This window comes from Pezoporus wallicus, unplaced genomic scaffold (assembly GCF_028554395.1).
Source record: "Pezoporus wallicus isolate ANWC-B61680 ecotype Strahan unplaced genomic scaffold, APGP_CSIRO_Pwel_v1 contig_10711, whole genome shotgun sequence".
Classification (NCBI taxonomy): domain Eukaryota; kingdom Metazoa; phylum Chordata; class Aves; order Psittaciformes; family Psittacidae; genus Pezoporus; species Pezoporus wallicus.
In genome coordinates this window covers 112,501-124,998 of record NW_026638325.1, presented here as the reverse complement: position 1 = coordinate 124,998, position 12,498 = coordinate 112,501, and the positions used below count along the sequence as shown (strand labels likewise).

The window sequence follows — 12,498 nt, the reverse complement described above, 5'->3', positions numbered from 1 at the left end:
TCCCAAGGTTAGGAAAACTAAAGAGAGGTGCAATAAGGTGAATATCGGGAGGTCAGAAGCGGCAGTTAATGCTCCGTAACAGCAGCGGCTGTCCGGACAAAAGCGGCTAGTCTAGACATTGTAATAAAGACTGCAGCACTAAACAGCTTAATTTTTCTTAATTACCCCGTCTGGCTAAAGGAAAAGACTTCCGCAGTAAATAGTAAACAAATAAGGGAGTCTTGCCCAGGGAATTTATTTTTTCTACCTCTTCTCTCTCCCCCTCCTTCCCTTTCTCCCCCCCCCCATCCTTCCCAAGGCTCCAGTTCAACTGCAGCACAATGAAACTGTAGGCCTAGTTCAAAGTTTTCGCGAGCTAAAATGGAATGCCAGTTGTAAAATCCAAGTTTATAGACCATGTGGGAGTTTACAGCAGCATTAAGCATCAGTGCCATGTAGGAAAAGGGCTGTTAATGTTCTGGGGAGGGCGGGAGAGAAGGGGCTGGCGGAGCGGAGGGGTCACTGAAGATGCTCTGGGTACCACAATAGGAGAGAGTACAAGCAGAACGGGGTTAGGACATATGTATTTCCCTTTCCAGTGTGCTTGCACCTCTCTAGAGGGTGACAATATGCGGCAAGGCGATGGGAGGGTCCAGCGTCGGGTTTTTGAGGGCAAAAAGCCGAAAATTGCCACGGCGAGGGGTTTTCCAGGGCGGGCCTGGGGGTGCAGGGCTGGGAACGAGACCCACAGGGAGAAAAATGTGAATATATGATGTCTTTGAACTTCAATAAAGTCAAGTCCATCACCTTTAACCCTTTCGTAATAAAGCGGAATAGGAGAGGGTCTCTTGCTCCTCGGCCGCCCCGCCTCCAGGGAGCCGGGGGGGGTATGTGTGTGTAGAATTGGGGTGGGGGGACCCCACATTTTTGCCCCCGGAGAAAAAGAACCCCAAACACCTAGAACTCCAATTTTGAACCCCGCGTGGCGTTTATGATGCTTAATATTTAACTCAGCCGCGCAGCATTTAATGCGTTTCGAAGCAGATTTAACACACACGGCACACACTCTTTATTATTGTTATAAACCTTTTGATATCTTAACGCATGAAAAGTTTTTATAACTTTGTTTGGCGTAAAACTTTTACAAGTTTTTCCTCCTTTTTTTTTTTTTTTTTTTTGAATTCCCAGCACGCATTTTGGCTTTTCCATCAACTTTTATTCCTACCTCGGATGTCCATCACAATAAAGCCTCCCTCATAGGCTGGGAGCTCGCTCTGTGCTCTACGTTAATGACACCCAGACTAATTACAAAAGCCCTTTCCATGTGACGTACAAACACACCAACCCAACCTGTTTCCTATTGCTCCCTGGATTTCATATACAACATATTGGAAGCAGCTCTTGGTGACTTTGTTGTGAAATATTGCAGAGAGGGAAGAAGGCGAGGGGGTTGGCTTCTAATTGGCTTCTTGCAGGATAATACTGTTCACTTGAATTGGCTTCTATACAAAGCAAATTAATTTAACTTAAAAAATAGAATAAGAAAGAAAAAAAGAAAAGAAAAGAGGAAAGAAAATAAAGGAAAAAGGGAATGTGGGAAATGAAAAAAAAAAAAGAAAAAAAGAAAGGAAAAGGGAGGGAAGTAAAGAAAGACAAAAAATGAAAAAAAGAAAAGAAGAACAAAGAAAATAAATTAAAAAAAAAAGGAAAGAAAAGGATGAAAGAAAAAAGGGAATAAATTGGGGGAAAAAGGAAAAAAAAGAAAGAAGAAAAGAAAAGCCCGGTTGGGAAGGGGGGGTCTGTTAGCGCTGCAAATACTGGATGAAAGTGTCCACAGATGCTCGTTGGGTCGGACGAGACTGCGCAAACCACCGCACACTCACCCACTTGCACCCCCAGCACCCCACGACCCCACGCTGCCTCTTCCGAAGGTGCCAGGGCTGGAGCACGTCAACTTGACTGTGTGCTAAGGCGAAACCTCCTCGGTGGCGTGTAAATAAACAACTTCAGCTGAACAACTCAGCAAGAGCGACATAAAAAAGAGGGGAGAGAAAATAGCCAGGAGGGGAAATCCATCCTTTTGGCCAGTTCCACTTTTCCTCGCGGGTTTGACGTTGGTTTGCAGCTTGGCCAGCGCTGGGATTTCGCAAAAGCGAAGAAGAAAGTGGTTTTGGCAAGTGGACTCGACTCGACCATCAATTGAGCTAATCCTCGCTTGCGGATCCCAGGGTGAATTCATTTATTTGTGGACGAGGAACTTTTCGAGGAGCAAAGAGAGAGGCAGGGCCGGGTACAGGCAAGCAGGCAGCGACCCCCAGGTCCTGGAGCCCTCTCCCGGGGACCCTGGTGGCCTATAACTTTGGCGAAAGGCGATTAAATCGGTTCGGAAGCACCGCTCTGCCGAGGGGGGACCGGAGGCGAATTTGCTGCTGAAATATTGCAAAGCCACCGGCCGAAGGAGGGAGGGGAAGAGAGCTGGGGGGAGAGGGAGGAAACTTTGGGGAAGGAATTGGGGATTTGAGGCAATTGCGAATTGCCGTTTAGAACACCCAGCCCCCCTCAAGAAAAAGTTCAATACCCACTAAAACCAGACTCCCTCAATAAGAAGAGCAATAGGTAGACCTAAAAAATAAAGAGCTAAAAATTTAAATAGGCCTCAAAATATAAATAGACCTTAGAAAAAGGGAGCTTCCCATAAATGAACAGCCCACCCCCCAGCAAATAACCCCCCAAAATATATTGCTCCCGGAAAAGCGAGACTAGGGATGGGGGGAGAGCTCGAAGCTCTGCTGCCACTCTACTCTTCGGGAATATAGGAAAATATGACTTATATTATTTTGCCCCAAAATGGCGGCTTATTAAGGCCTGGCTTAGCTGCCTTTCCTAAAGTTGGGGAACCCGGGGATGCGCAGCACATGGGAGATGGAAGCACGTTTCTCTGCTTTTGATAACTTCTAAATTACAACATGAAACCACGAGAATGTGGTTTGCAACCTCATAAGGCTCTGCTTTTAGGTTTGTGGGGTGTTTTTTTTTTTTTTATCTGGAGTTGAGGAATTAGGCTGGAACATATTGCTGATGGGGCCCATAAAAAACTTTATTCATTTGGGGGGAAAAAAAGAAAGGGGTGGGGGGAAAGCCTTAATGTAAACATCACAATTGTTTATGTGCTACAAGTAGCAAAGTAAATTCGTTCGTTTTAATTGTTCAAAAGCGGCCTAATGCCTTCCTTTGAATTAAGTGATAGACGCTCAAGAAGAGCTGCAGTCCTCTGCTGTAAAGATGTGCTTGATATGAACCGTATGTGACTGGAGAAATGACGGTTAAAACCAAGCCAAAACTCCTCGGGGGTTGTGAAAAGCGTGTGGTTAAGAAAGAGGGAGACACTCGAGGTTTTATCTCGGGGTGAGGGCTCCAGGTATGGGAAAAATAGTTGCGAGAATGTAAAAAGGGGGAATTATAGTGTTTTTCTAAAGTAAAATCCCCTCCCTGCACATGTATTTCTCAATACTCTCCACCTCTAAGGCTGTCTGGGTTTAGAAGGTAGAAACCCTCAAATTTAAGCAAATATAGCAAATTGAGAAGGTCAGGCTTTAGCTCTGCGCTCTCCAGCTTATTTCTGTGTTGTAGGTGTGAAATTTGTAGGGTTTTTCCCCCCAAAAAATATCTCTTTTTTCTTTCGGAAGGAGAAACGTGAGCGCTGACCGCCTGCCCTCGCAGTGCTCTCCGTATTCTATTAAATTATAATGACAACAATAACGTTTATTTTTGAGGCGTTCAACAGAGCAGCGCTGCCGCTTCAAAGATGCCTGTTAAATTATCAGCGTTTGGACAAAGTTTGAAAGGAATCATTTTTCTATCGTCAGATGTGAAAAATTGGGATTCTTTGAGGTTTGCTCTTCACTTCCAGGGGCAGAGCCACATTTTAGCACGTCCTTTATTGTCTCCAATTTTTACCTTTCATCGTTACTCTTCGCCTCCTTCAACTTCACTCTATTTTTAATTTAAATGTTATAAAAGGAGCTCTCCAAAATCCGCATTACCATCACCCGCTCACTTCTGCAGCTTAAAAACCACATCAGCACTTCCCAGGCCAAGAAAAAAGTGAAACACGGCAACAAAACCCCCTCACCTTTAATTTTCCAAACGTGGAATAATCCAACATTTTCAGAGCTCCCACACGGATTTTCCCACCTCTGTGAGAAATAATTATGTCCTTCCCCCCCCAACACCCCCCCTTTTGTTCTTTTTCTTTCTTTCTTTTTGGAGGAGGGGCAATGTTTAAGTTTGTTAACGCGGTTGGAAAATTAAAGGAAACATTTCAGCACTGAATAAACTCCTCCGAAATCCCCGTGTCACGTCGTTGGGCTCTGTCACCCTGCCTGCGCTCGCTTTTATATAAATTACTCTTTCCAAATTTCGCCTTCATGATCAAAGGGGAAGGGAAAAGGGTCCAAACTCCATCCAGAACATGGGTGCTATGTTGGGGGTAGGAAAGCTTGAACGCAGTTTTCAATACCACCTCAAGGAACATAATATCATTCCATAATTCTTTGACTTAAGTTACTCAGAAAGAAGGAAGCAGGGTAAGAGGGATTGTAAAGTTTGATAGATTTCTTGTGGTGATAGTTTACAGTTTCTAAGCCAACATATAAAGGCGTGGGTTTTATTTTTGCATCGCTGTTATTGTACTCCAGTGTACTTTGTCATAAATCAGAATTATTTCCGCTACAACATGGGGCATAATACCGGGCAGAAATACAAATTTAAGGTAATCATTAAAGTGTTGCTACCAAATACTTCCTCGAAGCGAAAATGAATGTTTGTCATAAAAACGTAAGAAAAACTTGGTAAAAAATACAATGGGCATAAGAAACACTTTCTACACATAACTCACGGTTAAATAATTAGATTGAAAAGGAGACAGGTAAAATATTCCGGGGAAGCCTGAGAGATGCTTTGTCTTGGAAATCGTAGACATTTATATACTCCTCGGGGTGATGGGCAGAAGAGGGGATTTTCTGGCATCTTTTCTCCCTTCCCGTCCGCTCGTCCGTGCCTAGAGAGGCTTCCCTGGCACCACAGCGCCTGTTTGGGGGTGTTTGTGGGCAATTGCTACTTGTGTGGTGCTGGGGACGGTGGAGAGATACAGGGACACCCCTAGAACCGGGAAAGGAAAGGCAAAACTCCATTCGGGAGTGCGAGTCTCGTAGGTCAGTGGTTAAAACACCCTAAAGCGGCTCAAAAAGGCCGTGGTGAACCCACACGGGCAGCCCCACACATGAGACAGGGACGGCGTGTGCGTGGTTCCCCAAAAAGTGTGTAAAATTCCAAGTAGGTTATTAAAGTCCTTACCACGGGCAGGCTCTCTCCTTTTAAGTTTTAATAGCATTTGTTCGTATTTATTTTCTGTAATTAGAGCAAAGCATTTTTCCCAACGGGGGTTCCACTTAGGCTGATGAATTTTATTTCTCTTTCCATTAATGACCCATGTTTATCATACTTCTAATTATTTTTAACTTTAAACAATATTCTCTCTCCTGGAGACGCCTCTGTGCTGCTTCCTAACGTCAACTTTCTTTTCCATGGCCAAAAAAAAAACCCATCACGGTGAAGTTTCCGGATGTATCCAAGTCATATTTTGAGGAATAATCGCCTATTATATTTGCTCAACCCCCTTTGCTCCCGAAGATGCTGGTTATCAACTCGGAAATAGGCTTGAAACCCTTCAAACCTTCACATCGGTAGCTTGCGCTGACCAAAACTGGTAAACAAAATGCCTGTGATCGGTGTAAATCTTTATTTTATACTCGCAGGGTTTACACATTCATAAAAGATGAGGTTTCCACCACCTTTTTTTTCCCCTCCTCGCTCCAGCAACCTGGATGAGGAGCTTTGCTCGAGATGCTTTCGAGAGCGCCTGGTTCTGCAAAGAAGCGAGTTCCAATTATTTAATGTCACGTTTGAAGTGCTCCATGCAACTCCTTCATATCTCCTTCGACAAAAGCACCCACCAGAACACAGGGCGAAAAAAAGACCCCACCACCAAAAGATCAGGAAATCCTATTTAATCTTTGGGCAGACAATAAAGGAAACTATGAGGTCAATTTTTGGTGTCCCCAAAAACGCACATGTGTAACTATTTGACTGAACAGCATAAATTATTGGCCAGCCACATCAGCTGCAAAAATAGAGTAAAAGATGGGGGGAAAAGACGTAGAAGAGGGGGGAAAAATCAAACCGGGGGAAAAAAAAAAGCGCAATATAATACAAAATTGCACTGGTCTTTAATTTCATCACCTATAAATGAGAAAATATTGGCTCCCGTACTAAAGTTTTATTCTTTGCTTATAAATATTATGTGGAATTTTCGTTGGATATCATAAAACTGAACGATTTCTATCAAACTGTTTTAAAAAGACCTATGCAGATAACACAAATAGAGGCAATAAAGTCGCAAATAGCTTTCCAGGGGAACCAAATGGCGTCTGAAGCCTCGAACGCTTTTACTGTGCTGGGGAAGGGGGCACCCGAAATAGGATTATTCACTTTTAGGCTTTTTCGGCCTAAGATATTGAAACCTGTCCCACTTGATGCGGAGAGAAGCCCAGCAAGGCTCTTGAAAGTTAAGTCGAGGGGAATTTTACAGCCTTGCTTTTAAAAATCTTTGGGAAAACAGGTTTGCAGACGTGAGAATATTTAAGCAGGACTTTGCTCTAAACCGTTACAAATCACCCCAAACGGTCAAGTTCCACTTTCTCTCCTTCAATGTGCTTTTTTTTTCCCCACGATTTTTTCCTTTTTTTTTCCTCATTCTTTTTACTTTTTTTTTTCCTATTCTTATTTTTCCCGCTTATTTTTCTCCCCTCCTTCTTTTTGATTCCCCATTCTTTTCCTTCTTTTCCCTTACTCCCCCTTTTATTTTCCCCCTTTCCTCTCTTCTTCCCCCCCCTTCTTTTTTTTTTTTTTTTGTTTTTAATGAAAGGTGGCGTTTTCTTTTTGTTTCCCTTGAAAGTGACTCTGAACCCGTCTCTTTCTAATCGTAATGATCTTGAAATTCCGGGCAATCTGCCTTTTCATTTATTTATTCGCCATTGCCCTAATCCGCTGCTACATCTAAAATCAGAGTTCATCCACCAGCACTACAACGTGCTGGGGAAAATGACCCTAAAAACCCAACCCCTATACAGCTTAATTTCCACGGGATTTAGATAATAATGAAGAATATGAAGTTGGGAGGGAGGGCACGATAACCGCGAAGGTTTGAATTCCGTCGTACTTCAAGCCTCAGATCGTGCTTGCAGATTTCAGACTCCCAAGAAAACAACAACTTGAGCTGCCATCGCAGGGAACTGAGCCACGAAAGAGGAGAGAGAAAATATTGGAGAGAAAAGTAACTTTCCCCCATGAAATCACCCCACAAAAAAAAAGAAAAAAAAAAGAAAAAAAAAAAGAGAAATCAGATAAAACCCGACCAAATCGGGAGAGTTTCAGTCTATAAAGCCTCCTGCATGGTATGTACTGAGTCCCAGGTTAGATTTATTAATCCTCCCCCCCCGTAGTTATTTCCCGGAGAGAAAGAAGGAGTAGACAGGGAGACAGACAGACAGGAGGGGAGAAAACCCACCACACCACCGCTCTCGCAGTTTCCCAGCTGAAAGTCGCTCCCTGTTCACAAATTCGACCCCCTTTTTCCTCTCCAAGGGGAATTGTCTTTTTTCCCCCCCGCCCTGCACACCATCACATATGCCATTTTCGCCCAGAAACTTAAGACAGTTCGGGAATGAAAGTGGATAATTAAAAAAAGCTGTCCTTGCGGAGTCAGGGAGGGCGACGCTGCTTTGCTGAGAGGGGAAAAAAAAAAAGACGAGGAAACAAAAAGGAAAATAAAAGGAAATTAGGGTTCTTCTCCATTAGAAAACCTGCTTGGGAAATATCCAACCTGCTCTAAGGAGCTTCGGGGTTTCAGGGAAATGCCTGGCTGAAGGGTCTCTGAATTATCCCAGGGTTTGCCCCCTTTCTCTTCCCAGGTGTCTCAAAACAGCAAAAACAAAACGGCGTCGGGGCGCATCACCCCACCGCACCCCCTAAACCCCATCCAACCCCCCCATACGTACCCACCCCCCCCGAATAATTGTAATAAGCATCAAAATAACGCCAAGACGAAGCAGCGCAGCCGCCGGTTCAGCCCAGAGGAGCTCGCCCAGCCTCGCCGCGGAGGGGGAGGAAGGCGCAGCCGAGAGGAGGAAGGAGAAAGGAGGCGGGGGGGGGGGGGGGAAGAGACAAGAATTACAAATTTTAATCAGGTTTGGGGCGCAAAAAGAGAATTCTGAAGGGGAAAAGAGGGGAAAAAGGGTGGGGGGCGTTGAGATTTTTTTTTCCATTTAAAATTTACCAAATCCCAGTTTTAATTAAAAGAAAAAAAAAAACACCATTAAAAAATATTTAATTGCGGTTTTCCCCCTTTCCTTTGCCCCTTTCCACGCGTGGCTCCGTTGGTAAACAAACGGGCGGGAGGGGAGCGGGCCGCCGGGGCTCTGCCTTTGTTCAACGTGAAGGTCCCGGCCCGGTGCTGGCAGATGTCGCTGTTGCTCCACGGTGCCGCTCCCGGTCCCGCCAACTTGACCCCCGTGACGTCGTCCCCGTCTGAATCATCAAGGCCATTTTCAATCCTCATTGGCCTGGGCATCACGTGGGGGGGTGGAGGGGGGGAGAGCGATGCGTGGATAATTATGGTGCTTGATATTTTTTCCCCCTAAAAAAAAGATGTCAGCCCCTGGCTGGAGTATTCCTCCTTAAAAACCCTCTCTGAAAATGTCATGTCCCAACAATGTGACTTCCAACTCGTTTTTGATGGACTCGTTGGCCGGTACCTGTAGAGGGGAGAATTATTCCTCCAGCCAAGGGATGTACATGCAGCCTGGGAGCGATTTCAGCTGCGGAGTCATGAGGAACTGTGGAATTATCCCGTCTCTTTCCAAAAGGGACGAGGTGAATAGCGCTACCTTGTCTCTCAGCACCTATCCATCTTACCTTTCTCAGCTAGACACTTGGTGTGACCCCAAAAATACGTACAGGATCGAGCAACCTGTTGCAAGACAGCTCCCATCCTGCTCCTTCCCAACCAATGTCAAGGAAGAGAATGTTTGCTGTATGTATAACGCTGATAAAAGAGCAAAAAATGCCACAGAGGCAGCCCTCTACCCCAACCAAATGCCTGAGTCTTGCCTAAATGACCATGAAGTCCCCGTTCCTAGCTACTACCGAGCGAGCCAAGGTTACCCCTCCATGGAGAAGACGTCAAACTGCAGCAATCCAAATGAGTTTGAGGCAAGTTTTGAATCCAGGGCGAGCCTGAACCCAAGGAATGAGCATCTGGAACCAGCACCACCACCACCACCTCCTCCTCCTCCTCCGCCTCCCCCGGTGGCTAAAGTGAGTTTCCCCGAAAACACAAAAACAGATAATACTCAGAACACATCCACGAACGAAATTAAAACAGAAAAAAGCGCCCCAGCACCCAAAATAAGTCCTTCGGAAGCAGAGAAAGAGCTGAATAAAAACACTGACACCAGCACTGACAATTCTGACAATGAAGCTAAAGGTAAGGGAATCATTCATTACCAGTAGCTAATTTCAGCAATTAGTAACTATCCTTGGCTAATAAGAGCAAGAGTAATGCGAATATGCAGTAATGTGCTCTCTGCCCTGCCAACTTCTCCTCCAGAAATTGGCGCAATAATGTTCTGTATTGTTGATGTCGTTTGGCGGAAAAAATGCACTTCAGAGAAATGTTGCTTTTGTGGGTTTTTCACAAAAATCTGTGTGTCTTAGAGCTGAGAAAAGGGAGCAGAGAGCTATTTAAGAACTCGTCCTCGCGCTGTTTACATGGAAAAGAATTTACTGTGCGTGTATTTGTGCTAAAAAATGATGTGGTCCTTGCAATCCTCGCTGCAGAATGCGGTGAGGTGGCTTTGCTTTGAAACAGCAGAGACTTGGGGTTTGGTTGCTTGGGGTGGGGGGGTTCTTTGAGGGGTGGTGTTGTGTTTTTGAAGGCAGATAAAGCCTGTTCCCCCCCCCCATCTCGCTTTCTCCGCAAACGCTTTATTTCTGTGTGCTGAGCGGATTTGTCTTCTGTGGGGTTTGCTCGGTGTCAAAATGGGGTGAAAAAACCGAAAACGCGTAGAGTCTCATTTGCAGTTGCAACCATCTCAGGCTGGAGTTGTGCACAGCCTCATTCCATGGCTTGGAAGCTTCCTTGGGAGACTCAAAGAGGAAAAAGCTGCCTTTTATTTTCTTTTTTTTTTTTTTCCTGGCGGACTGAGGTTTTGTTTGCGAAGGCAAAAAAAAATGTTTCTGTGTGTTGAGCAGATGTTTTAAGTTTGGGAATTTCTGAAAAGAGGCTTTCATTCAGCACATTTTCTTTCCTCTGTGGAGCTGGCGTATGGCTTGAAATCTATTGCTACGTGAATATTCGGATTGGGTTCTGTCCTGATTTGAAGCGAGGTGGTTTCGGAGGCATCTATCGGGTCAATAAGCGGGGATCATGTGAAGGGAGGGATTGAATTTCCCTAAAAACTTGGTAGAAAATACGGCTCAGATCTAAGCAAAGGCTTGCATGCTCTGCCTGTGGTATGTGGATTAAAATATCCGCCGTGTGTCAAGATCTGGGCTATAATTAGGGCTCCAGCAGCAGCAGAGTGGATGTGGGGTGGGGTGGAGAGGGTGCATGCAAGGCTGCAGGCGTGGAGGTCCACGCAGAACCCCCACGCACACACGTCTCGGTGTTGTGGCACCAGCAAAACCTCTCCTCTGGCGTTTCCCCTCCTCCAAAATTGGCCTTTTTAAAAGCTGAACCGATAAATACTTATTATTTCCCATGCTGTTGAAATTTTTTATTCATACCCCCCCCCTTTTTTCTTTAACTACCATTCCGCATCCAACCATTCCGCATCCAAAGGGAAAAGATAATATCTGACAGCTGAGTTACAATTACGCACACCCAAGAAGAAAAAAAAGAAAGCAAAGTCAAGGTTATCAAAACCCCTGCAAACTTATCTGCACAAAGCGCCTTCAACCTCCACGCCAAGAAAGGTTTTGGTGGGAGTCAACCCGAAATAAAGATGATATCGGGTTGGGTTTGCAATTGAAGCGGAAAGAAAGAAAGGAAAAAAAATACAGATGGAGGCTTTGCTTCGCTTCGGATGTTAAATTCAAAAGGAGTGCGTGGAGAAAGACGTGGTTTCCCCGAGTTTTTTACTGTTTAAAAGGCATTTCGTGGTGGTTGTGGTGGTTTCAAATGGTCAGATTCAATCTGGGGTGGATTTGGTTTGCTTCTCTTTCTGTTGCTTCCTTTTAAAATCTGGTTTAGCTTCGGGTTTCGTTTATGTTGAACCTGGATTTTTATTCGGGCAGGAGGTCCAGACCTTTTCTCCTGTAACCGGAGAGGTTGGGGGGCGATTTGATTTCCAAGGGGATCTCCAGGGCTTGGTGGCATTCAAGGTTTTCGGCAAACGCGAGCGTTGGGTCCATGTCACAGCAGCACGTTTTGAAGGTGCCTTTGGCTAAATCAATTTGTTTCTTTGGATTTCCCGATCCGGCAGGAATGCGGTGCCGGGGAGGTTGCTACAATTGCAGGTTCCGCTTTGTTTTTCCTTCTAGTTTAGGGCGAAATGTTGGCTGCTGATGCCAGGATTTTCTCATGACCAAATTCAAAGCCCAAGTATTCCCTGTGTTTATTTATGTACGTGTGAAATACGTTTGCCTTTGCAAAGTGTATGTGTGCGTATCTATACGAGTGTGTAAAGTAAGAAGAGTGTCTATGGGATTACAATTACCTTCGAATTTACCTATACGTGCCTCCACAGCTCATAAAGACAAATCTATTTTGTACAACAAAAAATACACTTGACGGAAAGGCTGCTCCAGAACGAGCGAAAATCGAGTTCTTTCCCCCAAAATAACACGTCTTTATGCAAATACTTCAGCCTCTGCAGTTCATTTTCAAAGACCAGATAAATAATGTATTTTTTGGGGGGTGGCAAAGAGTGACTTGGGCAAACCCCGAGACCTGCAAAGGACTCGAAAGCCCCATCGTTGATTTCCCAAATTATTTTTAAGTAGTGATATTTTGAGCCCCTCCATCCAGCCTAGTGAAGCCAGAATAAATCCACACCCTGCTAGCCTCCAGCCCCCCACTTGGGGGGTGCGCGGAGCGGTGCGGTTTCCCCTCCCGCCCCACTCTGTCTGCATAGCTGAGAGGTGGAGGTGCGCGCTGCTACCACCGGTTTACTCCTAAGCTCAAACCACCCCCTTAAGCTGCTCCAAACCTGCTCTTTCCTCCCTAAAAACCCCCAGGGGAGCAAGTCATGCCGGCTCCTTTCTTTTTCTTTCTTTGCCCAGAGGCGAGCTGCCTTCTCATGTAAAAAATAAAAAAAACAATAAATAAAATTTTAAATACAGCTATTTCATTATTCCCCCCCCCCCCAAAAAAAAAAAAAGAAGCTGCTTTGCCAAATG

At 45.0% G+C, this 12,498-nt stretch overlaps 1 protein-coding gene across 1 annotated transcript in view; it reads left to right on the top strand.

The window, feature by feature from the left end:
• Nucleotides 1–8,755: 8,755 nt before the first annotated feature.
• Nucleotides 8,756–12,498, top strand: part of HOXC10 (homeobox C10) — a 4,660-nt gene continuing 917 nt past the window's right edge. The window contains exon 1 of the mRNA XM_057410351.1: nt 8,756–9,583. Coding sequence (XP_057266334.1) covers nt 8,794–9,583 — 790 coding nt within the window. The 5' untranslated portion in view covers nt 8,756–8,793. The remainder of the gene's footprint in view (nt 9,584–12,498) is intronic.